The 24,359-nt window shown below is 46.0% G+C and overlaps 1 protein-coding gene across 2 annotated transcripts in view; it reads left to right on the top strand.

The window, feature by feature from the left end:
* The window catches only part of nkd1 (NKD inhibitor of WNT signaling pathway 1), a 35,824-nt gene extending 16,103 nt beyond the window's left edge, over positions 1 to 19,721 (top strand). For both annotated transcript variants that reach the window (XM_037096426.1, XM_037096427.1), the window contains 7 exons: positions 6,453 to 6,510; positions 10,308 to 10,411; positions 10,575 to 10,670; positions 13,021 to 13,168; positions 14,082 to 14,163; positions 14,659 to 14,786; positions 15,393 to 19,721. In XM_037096426.1, coding sequence (XP_036952321.1) covers positions 6,453 to 6,510; positions 10,308 to 10,411; positions 10,575 to 10,670; positions 13,021 to 13,168; positions 14,082 to 14,163; positions 14,659 to 14,786; positions 15,393 to 15,922 — 1,146 coding nt within the window. In that variant the 3' untranslated portion in view covers positions 15,923 to 19,721. The remainder of the gene's footprint in view (positions 1 to 6,452; positions 6,511 to 10,307; positions 10,412 to 10,574; positions 10,671 to 13,020; positions 13,169 to 14,081; positions 14,164 to 14,658; positions 14,787 to 15,392) is intronic.
* The last annotated feature ends 4,638 nt before the right edge of the window (positions 19,722 to 24,359 follow it).

Raw genomic sequence — 24,359 nt, 5'->3', positions numbered from 1 at the left:
ATGATCACTTCCCAGTTTCTGTAGCGCTGCGCTTCACCTTTTTCCTCCTGCCGGGTGGCTTTTATGTGAGTGTCAGTGACCTCAGCCGTCTCCTGCTTTGAAAGGCCCATGGGGGAAACCAGACGTGCACTCGGAGAAGCGGCGGCGCTGTTCCCACGTTCTCCTGCGTCTCTGACACTGCCTGTCTTTTGCCCACTTGGCTAAACCGGCCTTTCATGCGTGTCGCTCCCCAGTTGAAGTCGGCACCGCTGCTCCGAAACACAGTCCTGAAGGTGTTTCCTCGCCGTGGGTGGAGGGAGGGATGGAGGGAGAAGCGGGGGAAAGAGCAGGAGGCACCCAGCCGCAGTCCTAATGAGATTTTTCCTGGGTTTTGATGGAGTGCCAGTAGCGCTGCCATTGCTCTAGAGGCCTGCCTCCACCGAACCCTGGCGCGCGATCAGGGGGAGCTGTCGTCGGCCACATAAATTGTCAGCCTGTGTGGCGGGTCGCGGAGGCAGACAGCGTAGAGACCAAGAGGCCTTGTGGGACTTTCCCACAATCACATACAAGTACATATTATTTGCACTTTAATGTACCCTTTCGCTTTCAAACGGAGACTCGCAGCAGAGGGAAAAAAATTGGCCCAGTGGGTCCGTGTCTGCAGAGCCAGAGCGAGGATGACGCTGGAGGCAACGTTCTGTCTTAACTCACCACGTCGGTTCTGTGCCAGCATGCGCTCACTGTCTTTTTCATTTTTCTCGGTCCCTCTTGCTCTCAATCCAGCGGAATGAGACATAAAACTTCGACATACGACATATGGACCCTGAAGGACAAAAATCAAATGACTGAAGCTCCTTTTAAACTTGTTTTTTTTTAAAATTCTGACTCCAGCTAGCTGAGCAGAGCTACATCCTGCTCCACATTAGCTCAGGAATGCATTCAGTTGATGATGTCATCATTTATATTCATGCCGGCCGACGTTTCGCTACCGAGGGATGAGTCGGCTTGATTTAAACTTATGACGACCACGGTGTCCGGCGCACTCCCTCCTCCTCCGTCTCCAGGTCGATCTGCTGGTCGATCTGAAGCGCATCGCTTCCGGCGAGAGCATCAGAGTTCACGTTAATATAAAACGTCTGGTAAACTGTGAAACACAGATGATGCACTACAGTTTTTAACATAATCACAATATTTTAAAGGAGGTTTTATAATTCAAACTCCCGACACGATGGAGCTTTTTAAGCCTAGCAAGGATTTGCTGTTTGACATGTGATCCGAGCAGTGAGACACTTTCACGCAATTTCCTTAAGAATGTGACCTCAGACTGACAGACTGTGCTTAAGTCAAGACCTTCGATCTCCCATATACGCATATTTATTTATATATTTTATACAAACTCACCCTCTTCTATTAGTCTACTTGTTTTTCACCGTATGAACCCATAACGAAGCTGTGTTTAGTTCTGGTAATTACATTGTCTTTAAATCTAAATTCAACAGCTGCACATCTCAATCAACCAATCAATCAATCAGTCTCTAATTTTATAGCACACTCCTTAATTAATGTATTTACAGAGACCCAACCTTTCTCCATGTATAACTCCGTGCTCAAGCACTAGTCTCATGTTGTCATTAGCAGTTTTTATACTGGGCAGCAAGCCGCCAATTTGGCTGTCCTGTCCGCTGTAGTGCGACCCACAGCCGGGCAGTTTTAAAACCAGGAAACAGCTGATCACAGCAGTCAGTCCATCACTTCATCTGCAGACGTCAAGATGAGCAACTGAACAGCCGCTGAGATCCGGGAGACGCAGCGACTCCTCGGTCTCTGTAGCTTCGTTGCTGCTTTCAAATTAAAAGCATTGCAGCCTTTACCTTGCTGCAAATGTGCCACATTTTCTATCTAAAAGGGGATACTGTTGCACTGTGATGGAGTTTAACGGCACTGTTATTAATTCTTTGAGTTTGCTATAGTTGACGTTAACCAATCAGAGGGCTGCTGCTGAGTAAGCATCCCTCGCTGACATTCTCACCAGTAAGGAAACAAACTGGGGGGTGGGGGAGTAAAGTGGTTCCTCTATTCTTAAAGACTGGAAAAGGGTGTTTGTTCAGTAAATATTATCAGTCTTTAAATATGCTAATCTTTCTCTCTGGTATATCCAAATTCATATTTTTGTAAAAAAGTGAAAATTGATGAGGTTTGCTAAATATTTTCAGTGCCCAAACCAAACAGACCTTCAGGAGCAGCCGTGAGTGATGTAGACGTGATGCTGTAATGAGGCCGGCACACTGTGTTCTGTGTTGCCAGTCCGGTAATAAATCACTTTCTGTGAAGGGGCCTTGAACGACTTTTTAAAAACACACAGGGGCCGTACTATCCGGCGTCCTAAAGGCCCCCCAAAAAAGAAGCTCTGAACGACCTGGCTGCTGTTGAAAGTGGAGGAGAAAAAAAAAAAAAAGCTTAGCTCTGCTCCGGCCTCCACACAACATATAACATCATGTCTGGGAAATTGTTTTAGCCGGTCCCAAGCGTGCTGGAAAAGATCGCTTGTTTGTTCCCTGAAGCCGGGATCTCTTAACTGAATTCTGCAGAGATTTAATGAATCTGTTTGGCCCCCCGAGATACAGAGACGAGCAGCAGCAGATCGTAAATATCTGCTTCTTACCGCCTCACATTTGTATTGTTTAAGCTGCGGTTCATCCACTGTGGGTGGGACGGTGGAGCGGCTTCTCCTTCGGCCTCCAACGCTCTCCCACATTGACCTCCGACCTGTGAATTAGCAAAGGTCTCCACAGAAAAAAAAACCAAAAAAAACCCCATCATTGGCTCATTGCTAGACCACAAGAGATGGACGGCTCCGTTTTTTCCATACATAAAGTTATCCTGGTCATTGGGCTCCCGAAGCACGTGGGCTGGAGTTTAATGAGATTCTCTTTAACTATCTGCAAACGTTGCGTCAGCTGAGCCTCGTCTTTACTCGTTAGTTAAGGAAATCACTTTGGGGGGGAGGGGGGTGACCAGTGTTGCAGTTTTTCTGGGCAAATCCACTTTGAGCTCTTTCATTTCAGATGGAGCTGAAGGAAGTGAGTTCTCTTCGTTATCCGTGGCTTAACTCACTCGTCTGCTTACATTCCTGTCGAACATGCAGTTGATGATACTGTTCAGTGTTTAAGACGATGATTCTGTGCAAAATGTCAAGACGTGTTGGTGTAAAATAATCTGCCTCTGTGTTTTGGTGTATTGAAGATCAAATTCTAATATTTGATGCTTTTCTAAACATAAACTGAGGCTCTTTTTTTTTTTTTTTATAAATAAATGTTTGCTTTGCTATTTTTTGCATCTTGTAGAAAAAAAAATCTTGTTTACTTGAAATTTCATTTGTCCCAATGCGTTTCAGTGAACAGAATTTCTGCCTGCTTATTGCAAGACTGGCACCCTGCTGGGCCAAAACATCCGTGAACTTGTTTTTAAGATACTTACTGAACTAAAATGTTTTACACAAGTAGTTATGCCTTGCAGGAGTAGTGTGCAGGTTGTGTGATAATGCAGATGAGGTTCAGTTAAGGTGGACCAGCTATCTGACCTCGTCTGACCGAGCGGCGTCCTGCTCCTTCACCCAGGGTGTTTTTTTTTTTTGTTTTTTAGGCAAATCTTATTACTTAATTAGCTATTTAGCGTCTCTCTCAGAAGAATGAGGGAAAGCCCACATTCAGTGAGTAAACAAATGAGCTGCGGCACAAATATTTCAGCAATTGATGGTTGTGTGTTCTTTTGAATCATTAAATCAAACAAAGAGGAATCAGACCGGATGAGGAATTCTGTCAAACATTCCTGAGTAGAAGTGACACAACTCCGTTTCATGTTTCATTGAAATATCTTTGTGTATCTGTTGCTTTTGCCGTTTTTAAACCTTACTCTTCTGGAGCTGGGCAACAGAAATGTGTGCCTCGTTACTCATGCGACCGACCGACTGGTGGGGGACGTGGAGCCTATTTTTAGAAACTCCTAGATGTTATTTTTTATGGCACAGGACGTTTTTATCAATCACTGCCAAGAGCCAGTAAAAAGTTTGGAGAGCGGAAGCTCGAAGGAGGTGGTGTCAGTGGGTCAGTCAGTGTGGAGGTGCTCTGTGGAGACCGTGTCAGAACGGACTGCCAGGATGAGTGTGTGTGTGTGTGTCGGATCAGGCTATTATCTGGAGACATCGATGCAGTGTTTGGTTTAGAGCTGTATCACTGCAGGAACCTCGAGCACGTATTCTCATCTTTGCAACGTAAAGGTTTCGTAAACTGCCGAACGTGATAATCGTAACGTCACAGGGCTGCACCAGAAGGTAGCGGTGAGAAACATGAGTTTTCTGCAGCAGTTTTAAAAGTCTCGTTGTTTGTTTTTCTGCCTCATGTCACATTTCTATTTAGCGGTCGGACCTTTCATGAGAGGAGGAGGAGGAGGAGGAGGAGGATGTGTCTACGCGAGTGTGTGTGTGTGTCTAAAGTAAAAAAAAAAAAAAAACATGGGATATTTTATACACTGACCAGAGCGAACCCCAGAGTAACCCTAGCAGACTAATAATACGGCTCCCATCCATCACCACAGACAACAACCAATTAGCACATTCCTCTTCCCCCTTTTTCTCATGTTCTTGGTTAACCCCTGAGTAATTTTGGATCATTCATCAAAAAAAAAAAGAAAGAAAGAAATTCAAGACATTCAAGATGCCATGCCCGTGTGTGTGTGTGTGTGTGTGTGCGTGCACGTACGTGTGAGGAATTGAAGGAATGTTTATTGTGGAGTGGTTTTTATTTTTTTCCTGCGAGGCTGCGTGGTAACGAGAGGCCGGCGTCGACGTTCCCACAGTCTTAACGCCCCGTTCGGATCGACACAGCGACACGGGTCAAGCCCATGTGGTGTGCGATCCGACTTAACGGGTTGGAAACAACAGACAAACAACGTTAAAAACTCACCGTGGGTTTATCGGGCAGTAATGTAATCCTGTGGCGTCTCTGCTGACGCTGACAACGTCGGATGAATAGTTTATCTTTAAGGAAACTAAAGTACAAACATCCAATGACTGAAATGAGTATCAGTAAACAGGAGAGCAGTTCAACAGTATCAGCTGTCAGAGAAGCTGAATTACTGTTCATTAAAATCAACCAAAACCAGCTCCCTGCCTCTCGAACCGCAATTCTGAAGAAAAACTGGTGTTAAAAACGTATTTTTCTTCTCTGCATCATCATTAACTCTGATGTGATCCTGGTAAAATCTCAGAGAAACCGCTGATTTCCCCGTCGTCACACCAAAGCTCAGGACCGGGGGTCATGAAGCCATATCAGAATGTGTGCTGACCCATTCATAACAACAACAAACACAGATTTAGCCCCGGTCCCTGCTTCAGGGTCTCAGCCAACCAGCCAGCCAGTCAGTCCTGTGGTTTCGCTGTATTCTCTTCCTGAGGCCACCCACAGCGCTGCGGCCCGGCCGGCACTAGTCTGAGGAGGGTAGGATCACACCATCTGACCTTCTACCTCTGTGGATTACACAGAAATCCCCTCTCACGCTGTCACAGCCTCGCCTCGGACTCACACACACACACACACACACACATCTATGAACACACTGGCACGTATACAGTAAACACACACTCGTATCCTGCGATGCATTTTATGAAGTTAATCATTAATTGATGAGGTTAATCATCAGTTATGATAAGAGTGTGTCAGTCAGCAGAGTCTGTGTGCAGCAGAAGACTTTGAAATGTGGCCAGCAGTTCGTCTTCCAATGTGTGTGTGTGTGTGTGTTGGACTGTGTAGACGTGTGTGTATGTGTGTGTGTGTTTGTCAGCCCGTGAGTAATGGTTTTTCGTCCAGATGACTGTAATGCCACATGGATACCTGAGCCAGACTTTTCCATGGTGAAGCCCCGGGGGGATCACATGTCCCTCCTAGTCTCTGTGGTATGCGCTAACAGACAGAGCTGCCAGGGGAGGAGAGGAGGCGGGAGGGGAGGCAGGAGGGGAGGAGGAGAGGAGGGCCCGGCTGAAGACAAGCCCGGGATAAAAACAAGTCGCCGAACGTATCGCCGCGACGAACCCCGCACACCCAAAAATAGTCCTACTACCAGCCCTGTTTCTCAGAATTCCCCTGCAGGGGCCGGCGGCAGCGATTTTGGACGATTCCTTCATAGTTTCGACTCCGACTGCCAGTCTCATGCTCAGCTTGTCTTCAGCCTTGCAATTACCATCCTCTTAAACTTCTCCGCCGCTGTGTAAGCTCAGCGCACAGTTGTCAAACTTTGTTCATATATAGATATATAAACGCTGTAATTTGGATTCGCTCTGTGTTGGACGGCCGTGCTGTGGATTCGCGCCGTTAAATATGTTTGTTTTTATGTGACAGAAATACGATGCTTTAACGTTATATGAGTTGAAACGATGATATATGTGTCTCTGTTTTCTCTCTCTCTCTCTCTCTCTGCAGGACTCCATGGATGAAGCATGTGCAGAAGGGATGGGCGATGAACACTACCGCTTGGAAGGTAGGCTCCCCTCCTCCTGCTCCTCATCATCACTTTCTCTGCTTTTACTTTGTTTTGCATGAAAAGCTGCAGAAACACACTCTGCAGCTGCACTCCAGGTACTCGTGCGGTTCCTTTCCTGCAGTCGTTCATCCCTCCCCCCACCTCCTTCTGCTCCACACCCATCCTCTAAGCCCCAACAATGTGCTGATGAGGTCCCCTTTACCTTTCACTCCCTCCTCTCCACCTCCTCCGTCTCTCATCTGCCCCCCCCTCCTCCTCCTCCAGCGGTGCTCTGCAAAGTGCCTCCGTTCCTCCATGTTTTTTCCCTCCCCGATGTGATGTGATCCTGGATTAAGAGCTCTGGGAGGAAAAAGTCTCTCCCCCTCCTCCCGTTTAAAGATGGGATTTGATGTGAGGTGGAGGCAGAAGTGAAGTGAGCTGAACATAAAAAAAAAAAAAACCAAAAAAGAAGCCAGAATTTAGAAGCGTGGCCGAGAATTTTTGCTCTTATTTTTCAGCTCTGCCTCGCTGAATAACAGACAAGAAATAACACGACTGATGAAAGTCTGGGTCGAAGTTGTCCTCCTTTAGGATGTTGGTAATGAAAACAAGCTGCTCTGTGATTAAGTCTAAGTCATCTTTCAAAAAAAAAACATTTAACACCTTACATGGGAATTTTGCTTAAATACAGACGTCAAGTTCAAGTTACCGAGGCAAGTTACCTCATTCAGTGACTGCTAGCAAGGAGAGGCGGCGGTGACACATTTGTGGATGGAGAAATGTCTCAATACCAGAACTAAAACGGGCCAAATTGGGTCTCAGTCAGGGAGAATGGCGCCTGCCCTACCTGACAGTGTCGGTGAAGTCGAGTGGAGCTTCGTACTTTTGAAAAAAACGGTGTCACAGCTTGGAGCTTTTTTTTTTTTTTAATCGCAAAATGTTTGATTTGCAGCTTGTGCGTTAACGTCCCCTAATGAATTCAATTTTTTATCTAAATGATTCTGGATTATTTTAGTTGGCAATCAGTTACCCTCCGCTTCACACAGTTCTGTACCTCCCTCAGCAAGCGCTAACCAAAATAAAGACAGCTGTGGAGGATTTTCTGATGTCCCCCGCGTGAACCGCTGTCCGTACGTCTGCGGTGTGAAAGACAAGTAAAAGTGGAGATGAGAGATAAATCAGGGAGAAGCAGAAGTGACGGGAAAATCTGTTTTTAAAAGTCTCCTTTCTTTGGGTTTAAAGAGGGACGGACTCGCTGCTGGAAGAGTCTTTAGGATACGTTACAGGCGTGCGTTGAGAAGATACCCTACATGGTCTTTTTTGTTAACACGGAAAATAAAAAGTTTGCTGAAGAGCGTCAAGATGACTGCTGGGTTACAGCTACCTTGCTCATGAGTACTCCAGTGTTGGTCCCTGTGGGATAAAAGTTGCCATCACCACAGCGGACATCCCAGTATCACCTCGGCACCGAGCTGTTCGAATGTATGACCTGGGGGGGGGTTCTGGCACAGTTACGTGTAATTCAGAAGCCAAGCTAAACTGGGTGTGATTGTTCACAGTGTGAGGCAGCTCTCCCGACCCGTCCTTCGTTTCTGCATGTGTGTACGAGTGTATGCACGTGTGTGTGTGTGTGTGTGTCAGGGCTGCTGGAACAGGCTGGGTTTGGAGGGTGCCTGCCTCGGCTGCCCTCGTCTTGCCCCTCAGATCTGATGTGCAGCCAATCCCCTGGCTCAGCTCCTCTCATAAAGAGCGCGGCTTATGTCTGCGGTGGAGGGGGGGAGGGGGGGCGGCGGCGTTGGAGTTGGGGGGGAGGAGGAGTGATAGCAGATTACTGTTACTCCTCCCGGCATTTCATTAGCTCCGAGATAAGCATCTCGCCACCATATTGAGCCTGCTACGGAACAGATTTGCCCTCACACACAATGTTCCCTTTGAGCACCTCAGATGATCAAACAGCGGGACCCCAAATGCTGCTCCTCTCCAAAAAGTTGGTAAAAGCTCCCTGGGATGATGCCTTTCATTTTTGGCATTTCCCCCCCCGCCCAGGGATGAGACAGGTCCGCTTTGATCTGCTTTGGATCAGGAGGAAAGAAATTGGGCTGTTGTGTCTGCTCCGTTGGCGAGCAAACAAACAGTGTTTCAGATTTGACTTGGCTTAATTAATTAGTGATTCTGTTTTACAGCCGGTCTGATCTTCTTCCAAAAGGTTTGAGAATGGGGACTTCAAAGTGTGGCGGGAGGAGAGAGGAGTGGGAGGGGAGGGAGGGTGAAGAGAAAGAGAGGGGTGTGGTCTGTGTCGGCTGGTTTATGGGTGTGTGCGAGGCCTGCGGGACTGTGATTGGATGAGGAGTGTGTGTGGGGGGGCGCTGACGCGGGATGCTAAACGACCAGCAGTGTAACTAGCTGCTACGAAAATACTCCTAAACATATATGAGGATGAATCCGCGGCGTGTCTCACAAACGAGCCGACATGCACACCTCTCAGATCTCAGGGACTCGCGGTGTGTGTCTGCGGTCTGATGCGTCAAACAAACGCTGGATTTCAGAGCAGGAGCAGGATATCCGGTGGCATTACATCTGGGCCGACGTCCAGCTCTGAAAACTGAAACAGCGAAACCAGACGGTGTCAGTCAGTGTTATTTCTGTCCAGCAGGGCGGACCACCTTACAACCCAAATATACACCGGCATTAATGTTGAATTAACCCCGAATGACACGGTTATAATAAACTCAAATCGTGTTGAAAGGCCACGCAAAGGTGTTAATTGGATTATTATAATGGATGAGTTAGTAATTCCAAGTGTAGTGCGGTGAAAACAATCGTTGGTTTAGATTCAGACGGTGTAGAAATGCTGTCAGGCTCCACGCAGGTCCTCAGTTTCAAGTGCATGTGACGGATCAGCGCTCCCTCCGGACCTTCTGTCTTCACTGTATGTCTGGATTGTAATGTACGGTGAATGTCATCCTGTGAAATGATGAGCTCTGCTGCGCCGAGCCGGAGGACTCTGGGGTCTCCTATAGGCCCGTTTGATGTTGGCTCGCCGTCTCCGATCCTCCATTTATATATCCGAGCGCCACCTAATATTCTCGCATGTTTTAGACATGTTAATGCCGTTCAGTTTCATGTTTGACATTCCCCTCGTAGCGTGAACCCAGTGGGAAATATATATATTGTAGCTAAGAGCTTCAGGACTATTACTACACGTGTGACTGATGGAGGTTTTTAGGTTTTTTTTAGTTTTTTTTTTGCCGTCTGAGAATCTGTCACAGCTTTAGTCGTATCTTCTTTTTGCATTCGGATTGACGTTTTGGATTCCAGCTCCGCTCTGTGATGCAACAACTCACCGACGTGAAAACACTGCCAAATAAGAGCGCTCTTTCAAAAGTTCAGTTGGAGTAGCATCTCTCTCGGTTCTGGTACAAATCTGGTGTGAAATCACACTGCAGGTTTGGTGCATTCGTGCGGCTGGACGACATTTACATCACGAGAGTGTGTGATCTGCAGGTTGCGTTATTTTGCAAAACCATGTTGATATCACACTTTGAGAATGCGGGCAGCGATACAAAACCTATGAATTTTGTCCATGTAGGATTTATTTTAAAACCAGGAGCACTTGAATGCGTGACACATGCTTAATTGTGGGTTGCTAAACTCGGAAGTAGAAGCTTTACAAGGAAGACTTGAAGGCGACAACATATCCTCAGGTTATGACTGCATCCAACGTTTCTCATCCTCAGGCTTTCTCTTTTATCTTTGCGTGTGTGTGTATGTGTGTGTGTATGTGTGTGTATGTGTGTGTGTGTGTGTCACTGCAGTGGCTTTGCCCCCGGAGAAGACAGACAGCTGCTGTGTGGAGGAGAAGATGCAGGAGAGGGACGGCCAATCTCCCGCAGGGCCACAGAAACAGCTCCAGTTTGAAGTGAGTGTCAACACCGAACAGGACGTTTATTACTTCCCCCTCTGGATGAAACTAGGGCAGTGGCGGGACACACAGTGTCTCACACACACACACACACACACACACACAGACACACACATTCATATTGGATGATACTAATATCTCACCGCTGTGCTGTTTCCAGGAGTTGGAGTGTGCCGTGTCTGTGGAGGAGGATAACAGGCAGGAGTGGACCTTCACCCTTTACGACTTTGACAACAACGGCAAAGTCACCAGAGAGGTAACGATCTTCTGCTGCCAGCGCTGATTAATGTGGAGGGATGAAGCTTTAATGAATGAATGAACGAGTCAGTAAATGCTGTCAACGGACGGAACTATTTATTGAGTTTGCTCGGTGGCAGATCTTAGTAGGACAAGAGTGTTGTAGTGTTTTGTCAGTTTGTCAAGTTTATTCCATCACCACTCAAGAACAGAATTACTGGGTTCGTCCGACTATGATCGGAGATCATAATTAAGATGCATGTATACATCTTAGTCTGACTAAAATCGGACCGGATCGGATTTCTCATAGTCGCATTAAAACACCTAGATTATTCGATTTATAGTCGCATTACTCCTGCATGTATACGTTCCCTCAGATTAGAATCGGATTTTGCATTCTGCGCATGCTTGAGATTTTTTTCCCGGGGCTGTGAGCTGGAAATAGAAGGACGGCGGCGATGGCGTTTTTCCTCCGAATTATCTGCAAGCAAGAGCGCCATCGTGCATCTTTCTCAAATGCCAAGGCAGAGTTTGTTGTTGCTGGTGACGTAAAGAGGTCAGCCGGAGGTGGATCTGTTACCACTAGTTGAAATGAGTACAGCGCCACCTATCGTACAGGGGTATGACATGCTTAGGCCAATATTTCGATTTTCTCACCGGCATGTATACTCAGACAACTGCAGATGTTTCATTGAGTAGCATAGTGGAACTATGGCTGTAATCTGACTAAACTGTGCATGTAAACATACTGACTGTCAAACATTGTTGAGTCTCAGAAAACTGTTCTGCTCAGCAGCTCACAGCCATAAAACACCCTCCTTTTTCAAAATGTTGTCCAGTTTTGGCATCGCCACACCCAAAAAACAAAACAAAAAAAAAAAGGAATCCAGCAGTCACGACTCTCTAACCCGATCTCGCTCCCTGGGAACCAAACCCAGCAAAATCCCGCTCCTGCGAGGTACCGTGTCTGCCTGGTACAGATCTGACAGAACATCCAGAAAGGCCCGTTTTTTTATTTCTTTTCTTTTTTTTTTGGAAAAACAACTTGAAACAGCGCAAAGAGACTGGAGCTGTCCTCTGTGTGGTTGGCTGTGCAGTTTTTTGGCGTTGCCTGTGGCTCCATGGCTCATGAGACGTCAGGCGGCGGCTTGGAGGGGAGAAAGAAAAGCCTTTTTTTTTTTTTCTCCAACTTTTTTTTTTTTCCAATCCCATCACACAAATAAAAAAAAAACAAAAAACAGAAGGAAACCAGAAATGACATGGGGAAGCTTTTATTTTATTTCTATTTTTGCCCCACACAGTGTCTATTGCTTGAAACCAGTACGTGGAACCGGTCCCTGAAGAATTCATAATAGTCCGTCTTGTCGTGACTCAGAGCTGAGCTGCTGTCGGAGCCTTTTTGTGGCCTTTTTGTCGCTTTAGTAAAACACTAATGAGATACAGTGGGACTCAGTCCATTTCACATCTGTACCAGGTGATTATTTATTTTTTCTTTTTAGTGGACCATTAGAATTTGGTTTGCTAGGAAAAGATCCAGAAGCAACCCCGGAGGGAGTCATTAGCTCGGTGTGTCGCCAGCGCGACATATGGCTTCTGAAGAGCCGCGAGAGACTTCAGCATTAAGCGCTTACCTTCATTCTGAAGTTTTACCTTGTTCATTTTAAATTTGAAAGTATTTAATGGTGATAATCATTTCTAATTTCATTTTGCTATCGTTCCATTTCATGGCCTCTTTAGGTTGGGTTTCTAAAATGACGCCATACTCGTGGACACGTTTACACATGCATGCCTTTGTGCACCTACGACTGCAGGATCTGTACACAGCTCCCTCGCAGATGTAGTTTGAAGAGGCATCGAGGGATTAAATAGAGACGGCGTAGCGCTCACACAACTGTACCGCGACTCGTATCGGGCCCTGACATCTCGCTCAGCCTCCGCTGTTACCGCCAAGACGTTTTCTTTTTCATGAATTTATAACTTGTCTTTCACGCCGCGTCTGATCGCTCCACTCGGAAAGGCTGAACTAACACGACTGACATCAGTGCGTTTCTCTCTTCGCTGTTGTCTCAGTCTTTACATTCCTAGCTAGCGTGAAGTTTATCACACTGAGTTTTAATGCACAATAACTACAGAATATCTGGTTCAATCGGCGTGGTGACGAGAATAGTCTCCTCTGTTCCCCTTTTCTTTCTTGTTTTGTTTTGTAAAGTAGCTTCAGTGAAAATCTGTCTCTGCACCGACATCTCCACCAGAACCCTTTTTTTAAGCTTTTTGATCAGATGATTCTAAAAATAATCTCTCTTAAATGAAATTTTTTTTAAAAAAGCCCCCAGATTCCACTTAACCTCCGCCTCCCATTCTTCCTGCAGGATATCACCAGCCTGCTCCACACCATCTACGAGGTGGTGGACGCCTCCGTCAACCACTCCCCCAGCAGCAGCAAGACGCTGCGGGTCAAGCTCTCGGTGGCTCCCGACTCCAGCCAGCGGTGGAGGAGCTGCACGCAGGGCGCGGCAGGTAAAGCTGGCGTCGACGTGGTGGGTGGGGTTGCGGGGTGAAGAAGAGAGGGCATTTTGGGGGTCCCCCCCCCCCACCACACTTTGAGTTGCCTGCTGTCAGCTCACCCAGATATGTGTTTGTTGTCACGCAGAAAGGCGTCTGCTTCAGGCCCGTCAGAGCTTTGTTCCTCGCAGTCTCGGCGTCGCTCCATCTCTCCCACTCAATGGGGTTCATTTTTAATGATGGGGGGAGTGACAGAGCTAAGAGAGGCCCCCCCTCCTTCCTCAGTGCCTTCAAATACTCTGAAAGAAACCTTAAGAGATGTGCCGAGTCCTTTTGATAACCACAGCCATTTTTCTTTTTCTCCAAAGTTCCCTTTTTTTCCCCTCTCCTTACCCCCCTTTCTCAGAGCTGCCGGGGAAAATATAGCTGCGTTCAACTTAACTTTTCTCACTGACGACTTGGTAAACAAGCAGTCAGGGAAAAATATCTGCAAAAAAGTATATATTCCTGTGTGTTTGTGTCCTATTGTTTCGGCTATAAATATCCGCCAAGAGATTCAAACAGAGCGAGCTTTGAAAAAGATATCGCCGGTTGCCTTCATGCTAATTTGAAAACGCATCAGATCTCACTTCTTTAATAAACTATTTCTGAAGTCTGCATGTTTGTTTTTTTTTTTTTTTTTTTTTACTTCATTCCAGGCCTTATACAAGGCTGCGAGTTGAAAATAGAATAAATGAAGCATTGTTGTTTTTCCTTTTTCTATAGATCTTCAAAGTAAAACCCCCGAAACAAAGGTTGCTTTCTTCTGAGGCTTGTGTGACTGTTGTCGTATGTGTGTGTGTGTGTGTGTGTGTGTCTGTGTGTGTGTGTGCGTGCCTGCTCTGTGCATGCAGCTCTCTTTGATAATAGCCTCCTGTCTTTCACACAGACATGTCCCACCCCAGAGAGAAAAGTGACAAGTGCATAGAAGACCCCAAGAGTGCAGACAAGAAGACTCGAGCGCTCCTAAGGTAAGAAATCTCACCTCCTCCTCCTCCCCGACTGCACACTTCACTCTCTACTGTTCAGGCACGTTGTGTTTACGAGAAGAAGAAGTTTTTTGTGATCATGATTTTTAAAAAACATTTTTAATACGTCACCGTATCGTTAACGCCCACTTCTAGAAAACGCTCTCAGTCCGAGTGGCGAGGAGCGGTGGTTTGTTTGAGGAAGGATTCACACTTGTGAGCTGCGAGTCATCCTCTACTCTTTAATTAGTTTCGCCCCAAATGTGCGTTGAAGGCGGGGGGGGGTTAACAGCTCGGGGGGGGGGAGAGTCTGCGCAAATACTCCCAGTTGAGGTTTTTGAAACCTGTGATTTTCCAGTCACAATCTCACTTCTCTAACAATTACTCTGCTGCTGCCTGATCATAAGGAGCACTTGTTTTACTTTCTCCAAACACTCCCCTACTGAACCTCTCTGGCCCAAACTGCTACCTAATGAGAGGTGCCGCTCGTGTCCACAGGCGCCACCACAGTGACCACCACACCCAGCCGGGCTGCCAGCGCCACTGTGTGGATGAGAACCTGGAACGCAGGAACCACTACTTGGACCTGGCAGGCATCGAAAACTACACATCCCGCTTCGGAGCCGGTGAGTGGACCGGGGCCAGTGGTGTGGAGGCAGGGTGGTGTTGGGAGGGGGGGGGAACACAAACCAGGCACCTTTGAAGCTGCGTCCAGGGGCCCTCATTACTGCGGCACCTGCTTGGAGCCATTAGGTGGAACTAGCAGCCCACAGCACTCCTGGCCAGTACAAACATCTGGGCCCGGGAAGGTACAATACATCAAGTGTTCAAGGCTAAAGCCCATCAACAGAACGGGCTGTTGTGAAGTGAAATATTAGGTCTAATAAGCGGCGGCCTTGATCTGACGCTCGGTGATGACATGTGATTATTTTAATGTAGGAAAGTGCTAACAGAGATCTGCTCCGTGTCACGCTGCGTCCCGGTTATCCGCATGATAGAAAGAACCTGAAGTGAAGCTGCCAGAATCTTATCGTGGAGCCGCTCAGTGGATCTTTATTACTGAGCTGCTGGCACGATAATGTATGCACATCATGGGTTATTTTTTCTTCCCTTTTCTTTTTCGGGGGTTTTGAGATAAAGACTTTCAGCACCGACCAGTCCTGTGATTGAACTGTTGTTGTTCCTCTGCAGCCGTGACGTTTCTCATTCCATGTGTCTGTTTCCCGTCACAGCCCCGGCCGCAGAGCCGACGAAGGCCGAGCCTCAGACGCGGCCGTCCAATCAGACCCGCTCTCGCTCCCACGAACCAGAAAATGGACACTCCCATTCCCACCACCGCCGCCTGCAGACCGCCGTGGAGACTTCGGACAGCCTCCATCCCATCCCCCGTACGCGAGGCCAGGACTCGGGCAAACATGGCCTCCGCTCTCCTAAGGTTCACAGCCGCACGCCTCCCGCACAGATCAGCGGCAAGGTGATGAGAAACCGGGGCGTCCCTCCTCCACCGGCGCTCCCCAGCCAGACCCCGCCTCACCAGTCCACGGCCCCCTACCGCAAGCACAAGCAGCGGTCCAAGGAGAGCCAGGGCTACAGGGCCTTGGGCTCCCTGGCAGCTCCGGGACCGGTGGTGGAGAAGGAACACGTGAGGGACCTGCCCAGCGTGGTGCTGTACGACGGCGGGCTGGCTCAAGTGGTGCAGCGGCACGAGCACCACCACCACCATGAACACCATCACCACTACCACCACTTTTACCAGTCCTGAACTACCACTTTGCCTGGGACGACTCCTGCGGCCCCACAAAACACCGACCAGGTTCGGCGGACACTGAGCAGTCACGCGCCGGCCTACCTTAACATTGTGCAGCACTGCAGTGGACACAGGACACGGGGAGAGGAGGGGTCATCGGAGGGGGGGTGTCCCAGCGCCGGGAGGTTATTAATCAGTGTTACCAAGAGGTTTGTCAGACAAACAAAAGCTCGGGCGTGCAGCAGGACCGTGATTCAGGGCCACAGTACAGCCAGGACTGAGAATCGGGTCTGGAGCTACAGAGGAGGCACAGAGGGACAATTTAATAGAGCCCAGAAGTCCAAACTCTCTCCCCCTCCAGCACCCTGTGATCCTCTACCTGAAGAACCCTCCGGCACCAAACCAGCACCACAACCTTTCCAAACCACTAAGCCAAAAGGTTTTTTTTTTTCTTTTTAGGAAAAGGAGGGACGAGAGGGAGAAAGACTGTGATGTAAAGATGAAAATATATGAAGGAATATAGGTGATAGGAGAGCAGGGCATAGTGTGTATATGCTTGTGTGTGTTTGTTAAAACAGTGTATGAATGTGGTGTGTGTGTGGTGTGTGTGTGTGTGTGTGTGAGTGTCACGACACTGGTGTCTGTTGAAAAACCACTTGAAGTGCACTCATGGGTGCGTGAGTATTTAAAGCAGGCTGTCAGGCAGGTGTTTTTTTTGAAGATGAAAATGAAGATTCAGATTCTAGCACGCAATACCCCGTCAGCAACAACACCAGAAAAAAAAAAAAAAAAAAACGGGGGAAGGAAGATGATGAAATGTTATAGAAAAAGAAAAGACAAGAGATCCCAAATCCGCTGCTACCTCTAATTCTATCCTAATTGTTGTTGTAATGGTGACTTTGAAGAAAAAAGAAAAAAAAAAAGCGTTCAGAGGTTATTTTTCAAAAAATTACTTCGAAACTTTTTTTTTTGTTTTTTGTTTTTTTTTTGGAAAGAAATCGTCTGAAACATCTGCAGTACTGAAGCGTCGAATAAAAAGCTCACTTACTTTTATTAACCAACATTTACTGTACATAAGGTATATATGGTTATCAATTTTATAAGCTTTATTGATAATGTGATATCTTTGTATTCACGATCGGAAGCTTTTACGCTTTGTTTGTTTTTGCTTTTGTTTGTTTTTTTTCTCCCTTCACAGCCGCATTTTTTCTAAGACCACTAGGAGCCTCATTCTGACTAGAAGATGTACGACTGTGTTGCTCACTCAGCCTCGCCCTTCTGTTTCCACTGTCATCGGATACCTAACTGTGATCTCTTTACACCTGAATGACTACAAATCCCAACTCTCAACAGCGCTGCCCAGCTGCTCGACTTCGCATCGCATACAAAGTGCTCATAAGCTCGACTGTCCGACCGTGATCAGAGATGGAGACGAGGGGGAAAAAAACGAAGGAACTAAGCTATAATTTAATGGCCTTAATGCTGTTGATGTGGAATCGGTGTATAAGTTCCGGTCCAGAGACCCTGATTGCTGTTTAAAATGCACCTGTTATAAAACTCTTCTAACGTTCCTTGATGGCAGACAGTGTTTGTGACAAAAGCCCTCTTTTTTTTAAAAACAATTGGAACTAGTGAATCGTCAGCAGTTAGATCTCATGTCCTCGGTCTCGTGATGGACTTGAAAAGCCAAATCAGACACGGTGTTATCATGACATCAGAGCTTCTGGCGTATTTGCGTAAAAAACGTAAAATCCCTGCAACAATCCAGCCGGTTTAGACGGGCTTGTGTGTTCATTGATCAGTCTGAAGTCTGACCTTTTTAAGAGGGTTTTCTTATTTATGCAGGGAAGTGTTTTGCTGAGCGTGCACCACCGCTCTGCTCCGGCTCCACCGCTTTTACCTTTCAGACTTTCACGATGGCGCTCTACACGACCAGCCGCCCTCAGCCGGGTCCGAGGCGGGTCACATGGCTGCTCCCTCCGGTTCAGTGGCATCTTCCTGTCCCCCCCCCCCACCTCCACCCGCCACCTCCTCAGCTGTCAGCAGGTCTTTCACCGTGCCGCCATGTGGCCTCAGAGCTCAGCCAACAAGGCTCTTGTCTGTGGTGCGGCGGGGCGAGGGCTCTTTCAGCTGTCCCATTCCTCTGGTGCTGGATAACACTGGGCCCGGCCCGCAGTCTCCACTAGACCCATAACTCAACCGCGGTGGCTCTCCTGCCAGCATCTGATCATCCTGTCCCATGATGCTCCGCAGGCGCGGGACATGCAGATGTTTGCGGCAAACTGATCATATTTCATAACGTATTTATAAATGACCAGCTTTGTCAGGGTTAGAGAAGATGATCCCGGTGCCAGTGAGCGTTCAGACTACATCCACCAAGTTTGGTTGTGTTATCAAGAATGCAGCGTATGCCCAGTCGTGCCCTCGGGGCCCTGCGGTGTCCTCCCACAGCTGCAGAGGCACCGGCCAGACGCGTCCTCTCACGGGACCCGGCATTGGAAGCTGGCGTCATTCCTCCAGAGTGGAGGTGGTGGGGAGGGGATCACAGCTGCGCTCCATACCTCAGCTTCCTCACCTCACGCTGCTTTTTTCCTGGACAACAGGTCCTCATAACACTGTAACTCACTCTTTCAGTGGTTTCCCCCCCCCCACGCCCCCGAAACAGCCACGGTACCAGTGGCGCAATCCAAGTGTAAGTGGCGTGGAAATGCCGCTCTGGTTGTGTTAACGGACAGCGTGCAGGCGACTGTTCGTCCTGCAGGGTGGTCCGATTGGACACGGCCTCTGAAGGAATGTGGGTGAAAAAAAAGGGGGCTCGGTCAGACCCGCAGCCAAGGTTGCAATTTTTAAACTTCTTTTTTAACCCCGGAGAGAGTTTCCACTGAACAGACCGAAGGCCCCCACTCCTCTTTTTTTTTTTTTTTATTTATTTATTGCCCCGCTTCACATTCGTACAATTACTTGAACTCACACCAGAAAACCGTCTTTCATTCTGTCGACTTCAAAGCAGCATCACCGGAGCAACTGGAGGTTATATGCCTTGCTAAAGAGCACCTCAGTAGAGAGTTGGGGTGGGGGTGGGGGTGGTGGTGGGGGGGCAGTTTCGTCTCACAGACTTTACCAAAAGCTCTGGGAAATGAAATAATAAAAGAAGGGTCTTCAGCTGTCCATGTAAGCTACCATTTTTTTCCCCATAATTCTTTTTCACTTCAACATTTAAACGCCTCTTTTTTTTTTTTTTTTTTTGAAATCACACGATCTTCTCTTCATCCGTAACATTCTCCTGTCCTGTTGTACAGAAACCGTCAGCATCCAGAGCCGCTCCTCCGTGTTTTAACGCAGTTTTGTATCGCGCCACTAATTTTTTGGTTTTGTTTGTTTTTTTTTTTTGCTTCGTTAGATCCACATGCTGAAGAAATCTGATGTACATAGTTGGACTGCAGAAAAGGATTTAAAAAAAACAAAAAAAACAAAACAGCATCGTGTAGAAAGAATATACGGCTTATTTATAATGAAATGACAATGTCAAGCTATCTCACTCGCCTACCGTCAGCTAGCACTCCAATATCAGCACGCCGGTCCCGCCTCGCAGGGAGGAATGATTATCTGTCTGTAACACGAGCTGTTTCTCTCACTCGGTGTTGTTGTTTAGCACTAGCTGTATTCTCCCTCCTCCCTCCTAATGTTTTCTCATGACTTTGTTTAGTTTATATAGATTGTATTTGATTAATTTCTTTATTTATTTGATAGCAGATCTGTGCCAAGGGGAAAAAAAAATACCCTTTTATTAAAGTATGAACCTGTTCCTTATAAATACTTTGACTTGTGGGCCTCATTTTTTACCGCAGAGTGTGTATGTGTGTGTGTTTGTGTGCAGATTTGCACAGAATGTGTGTTTGAAGGGTTCATTTGCAGCAGGTACGGTTAATAATTAAACACTAGTTTGATTGATATTTCACCGAATGCACAGAGAAAACAAAACAACATGATTTAGGAGAAAACAGCTCGACTCTAGTTTGATTGATATTTGCTGGGTTGCACATAAAAAAAAACATGGGTAACACTTTATTATAACCATCAATAATTAATGGTAATTTATAGTGAATTCAACTTTAGCTGACAGTTATTTTGCGTTTAATGCAAATGATGTTTATGTTACTTTGTAAATGGTGAATCAATAAACATCTATAAACATTTGGATGGTTAACAGTGAGATAACTATCACCAAATCTTTAATTTCAGGAGAGCGTCCTTTATATTCTAACAATTCAGAAGCGAAATATTAATAACTGAGCTGTAGAGGTGCTGGACGATGTTGGGGAATCCCAGCACTTATAAGCCTGCATCCCCATATTTATATATCTGGGTGTGAAATTGTAACTTACTAACAAAAAGTTTTGGAATCGGTCCTGTAGAGCATCAAAGTTACGTCCACTATGGTGCTTTTTTTTTTTTTTTGCCACTGACGACAAATAATTCCTACTAAATTAGACATTTTGTTGGAGCGTAAGAGCCTTTTTGTATCCAGAAACACAAGTCTGGCTCAAGGTGACGTCTTGCTCTGAGCTGAGGTGAGCTGTTTCTCCCCGTAGATCGTCAAAATCAGTTTAATATTCAGCCGTGACTTCAGAAAGAAGTTTTTGTTGGCAGTCTTTGACTCCGTTTTTCCACCGTTGTCTTCCTGCAGCAGCTCACCTCTCACAAGAATTTCACAGTGAGACTTCTCCCTCAGCTAGATTTGTGTTTCTGGTAACACAATGGATCTTATTATTTAACAGAGTCTCTGTTACACACACACACACACACACACACACACACACATTCTGCACTGTTTTCTCAGCCTCCTCCAGAAAGTATCTACAAATTAATTGGCTCATGATGGAGTCGTGATGTCACCAGATGACCTTTACCTGCCCTCCCTGAAAAATCTGACTCAGTTAAAACAGCCTCCCCTTCAACAGATATTTTATTACTACACCAATCCCACTATATCTACTGTATATTCATACTGTGCAGGGTTCACAAACCAGGAAAACCTCCTGTACACCAAACCCTCACAGGCACATGGAGAACATGAGCGCTCCACACAGAAGAGGAAGAAGAAGAAGAAGACGGTGCCGTCCTCTGGACAAACGCTCTGCTGATGTCCATATGTTGCCTTTATCATCGAAACAAGATGACGCTGGATTTAGGAACGAGACAGTCCGTACGATTTAGGACATGTTTACTGTTTCCTGGCGCGCTTCTATAAATCTGGACCAGATTCATTTGTCGCCCATTTTGTTTAGTTCTTTCTCCAGTGCTCATCAAGTTTCTAGTGAGTTTTACACTCTTCGCGGCGACTCTTTTTCCTTTTATCTACTTTTTGATTTTTAATTTCCAGGAAGCCAGCTGGCTTGAGGTGAAGGGTACATGGAAATGTGTGTGTGTGTGTGTGTGTGTGTGTGTGAGTAAAGCTCTTCTCCTAACGGTCGTGTCACAGAGGGTTCCCAAATCTGGCTGACCACAGCTGCTCACCACGCCACACTCTCTACATGCACTCACACTTTCATCTGCAGCTTAGCAGCTTATCTCTGGTCGGGGCAGCCGCAGAGAGGCTGCCTCTTGGCAACGTGATACGCCTTCCTCTCACGAACACGGCTATTTGTGTACGCGAGGGCAGTGTAACCCCCAGAACTTGTATCATCATTACAAATGGTTTTCTGTCTGACCGCATATATCATGTTATTACTGCACGTTTCTGCTATTAGAGGCTTAAGACGTCCATATTAGAGGGTGTAAAGTGAGTGCTTAGGATTACATTTCACTCTCAAGGTAAATATTTATTATAGCTGGTTGTCACGAGACAGAATCTAATTAGAGCTGTGATGTAATTGCATTGTGTTTAATACATATGTGAGCTTTTGTACAAATGTTACATACTGTGCATACACTCTCTCACCGACTTAACGTAAATGTTTGATTTGTTTCAAGTTGGTTAAACTTAAAATGTTTAGTTTTATAAAAACACGAGTTCTTTTAACTTGAAGTCTTCTGAGTTGTGTGAATGAAGTGTAGAATCAACGCGTTAACATCAAGTGTCTAAACAAACATGATCAACATGATAACAAACACAAAATCTCCCCTTATGACATAATCTAAGACCCACGATATTTTAAAAGGAGACTTTAATATTTACAACCCACCAACCCAAGAATCTTGGGATATGTGAAGCCATGAAGGGTAGTAGCGGTGCATCCTCCAAAAACAGGGAAAAGAAGGCTGCATTTGTAGGAGCCTTCGTGCGGTAAATGTCCTTCAAATGCTCCTCCGAAGGATTCAGACCCTGAATTGAGACTCAGCAAATGCCTTTTGAAGTCAGTTTGGGATCTCAGGATTTACGGTGACTTGGGTTAAGAATGGAAAAGAGCCATTTAATTTGTATTTATGTATTTATTTACTAAACCTACTTATCTGCTTCAGTTGTTTAGGAGAATCTTGCAACACCGTCGTTTGCTGTGAAACTCCAGAAATGTTTTATCGACTACAAAACTTCACCCGACTTTACATGACTGAATTTTTCATTTTTTGTTAGGGTGCACTTATCCTTTAAAGTCACCAACTTTGATGAGAAAAAGGGCTTACCTGTACTTATCCTGGAGATTTTTCTATTTCAAAGACACGAGAGTAAGTTTTCAGTCCCGGTCTGACTCGTACCATCGCATACAAATCACAAAACAATAAAGAAACGGCTCTGAAGAATTGATTCTATTAAACAGCAAAGGAACCTGAAATCCACTGTGAAATCGTGCTCCCCGTCAGAGAAACAGACCTCATCACTACTTTGAGTCTTCAAAACTTTTCAGTATTGACTTTTGTTGGAAGATCTCATATCTTTGCATCGCATCCTCAAGTTCTGTGTACAACACACTCATGAAACACGACAGTGTGAAGTGACTAAGATCATCACATTAGTCTGTTTCTTGTCAGCAATGTAGAAAGTAGATGAAGATAGTGAAGAAATATTTGAAGCGATTTAAGGATTTCGCAAGTGAGCGTCGCTCGGTACAACAAAAGACAGAGCTCTGTTTCACAAGCACTTGGCAGGTCGGGCAAATTCCTCGCTTGCTCGACATTAAACTGCTTTGCAATCATTTTTGTAGAACTAATGAAGGCCGTAAAAGCTTCACGTTCTACAGGGAAAACATGTAAGGTCGTCCTCTGACGGATCAAATCTGACACATCGACGTGAGGAAACTTTTATGAGATGTAAAGTTCACAAACCACCGGCTCATAAACTACGTCGGAGCGTCGACCTTCTTTTGCTCGACGCGCTTTTTTTTCCTAAATCAGAAGGATTCTGACTGAGTGCGACGCATTGTTTTGTTGCTGTTGTGTGAAATGCAGATTGCGAACTACAAACCCAGCGTTTCTCTTTGTCCTCTGCAGTGATCTCTGGAAAAGAAAAGAAACAGCTCAGAAACTTTCTCCCCTTGCATCTTCATTGCACGTCTCAGATGCCGTATAGCCAAAGGGGCCATTTCCTACTGTATCCTCCTGCATCCTCTCTTCTCTGTAGCCTGGCGTGAGACTGGCTTTTTTTTTTTTTTTTTTTACATTTTCTCCATTTCTTTTTTTTTTCTTACTTTGACTTTGATCTGCACTCCTTTCAACTCTTCACATATGTTGGTAATAGCCTTGGTGTTCATGGAGATTTTCCTCTGCAGTGCGGAGTAACGGTTGGATAATGCATTCACGCCTTTTGAAATGACAGCGCTGGAGACACTGTCCTCCCTCTCATCTGTAAGCCCGTCTCTGCCTGCTCAATCTCTCCGGTTTGGGACTCTTCGTAAGTGTGTCAGGTGAAGAGAGCGACGGGCTGCAGAACATGTTTTACAAGTTTTTCAAAGTAAAGTTCGCTTGCGAAGTTGTGAAGAAATGAAATTACCGTATTATTTGCGCTCTAATGAAGTGCACGCACGGTTTTCTTTACTGTATATCAGTGTCTCCTTTTTTGTTTCAGAGACAGCAAACCTGAGTCTCCTTGTCAGTTCACTCCTGCACATAAAATATTGGAAGATAACTGTAAAACCTTTGCTCATCATGCGGCTGTCACAAATGCATATCAGGTAAGAACTGCAGCTGAATAAAAAGTGAAACTCTTACAAACTGTAGCATGAAAGATGAAATATATTTACACCTCAATGGGGGAGAAATCATCCATCCATAATTCTTATTAATAAATATGATAGTTTGTTGTTTCCATTACAACTGTGTGGTCGCCTAAGAGCCGTGTCATGACATGTTATCCACTGATTGGCCTTGGTAATCAATTAATTGGTAGCTGTACTTTGCTCTCTCTTGAGAAACTACATCATAATAGCCAATCCAGGTTGCCAAAATGTTGGCAATGCACTGCAAACCACAGATAGATTGAAACAATTTCTGTTTGTTTGCATCTTTACGTTTCTTC

This window comes from Acanthopagrus latus, chromosome 4 (assembly GCF_904848185.1).
Source record: "Acanthopagrus latus isolate v.2019 chromosome 4, fAcaLat1.1, whole genome shotgun sequence".
Lineage (NCBI taxonomy): Eukaryota > Metazoa > Chordata > Actinopteri > Spariformes > Sparidae > Acanthopagrus > Acanthopagrus latus.
This window is presented reverse-complemented; position numbering and strand designations above follow the sequence as displayed.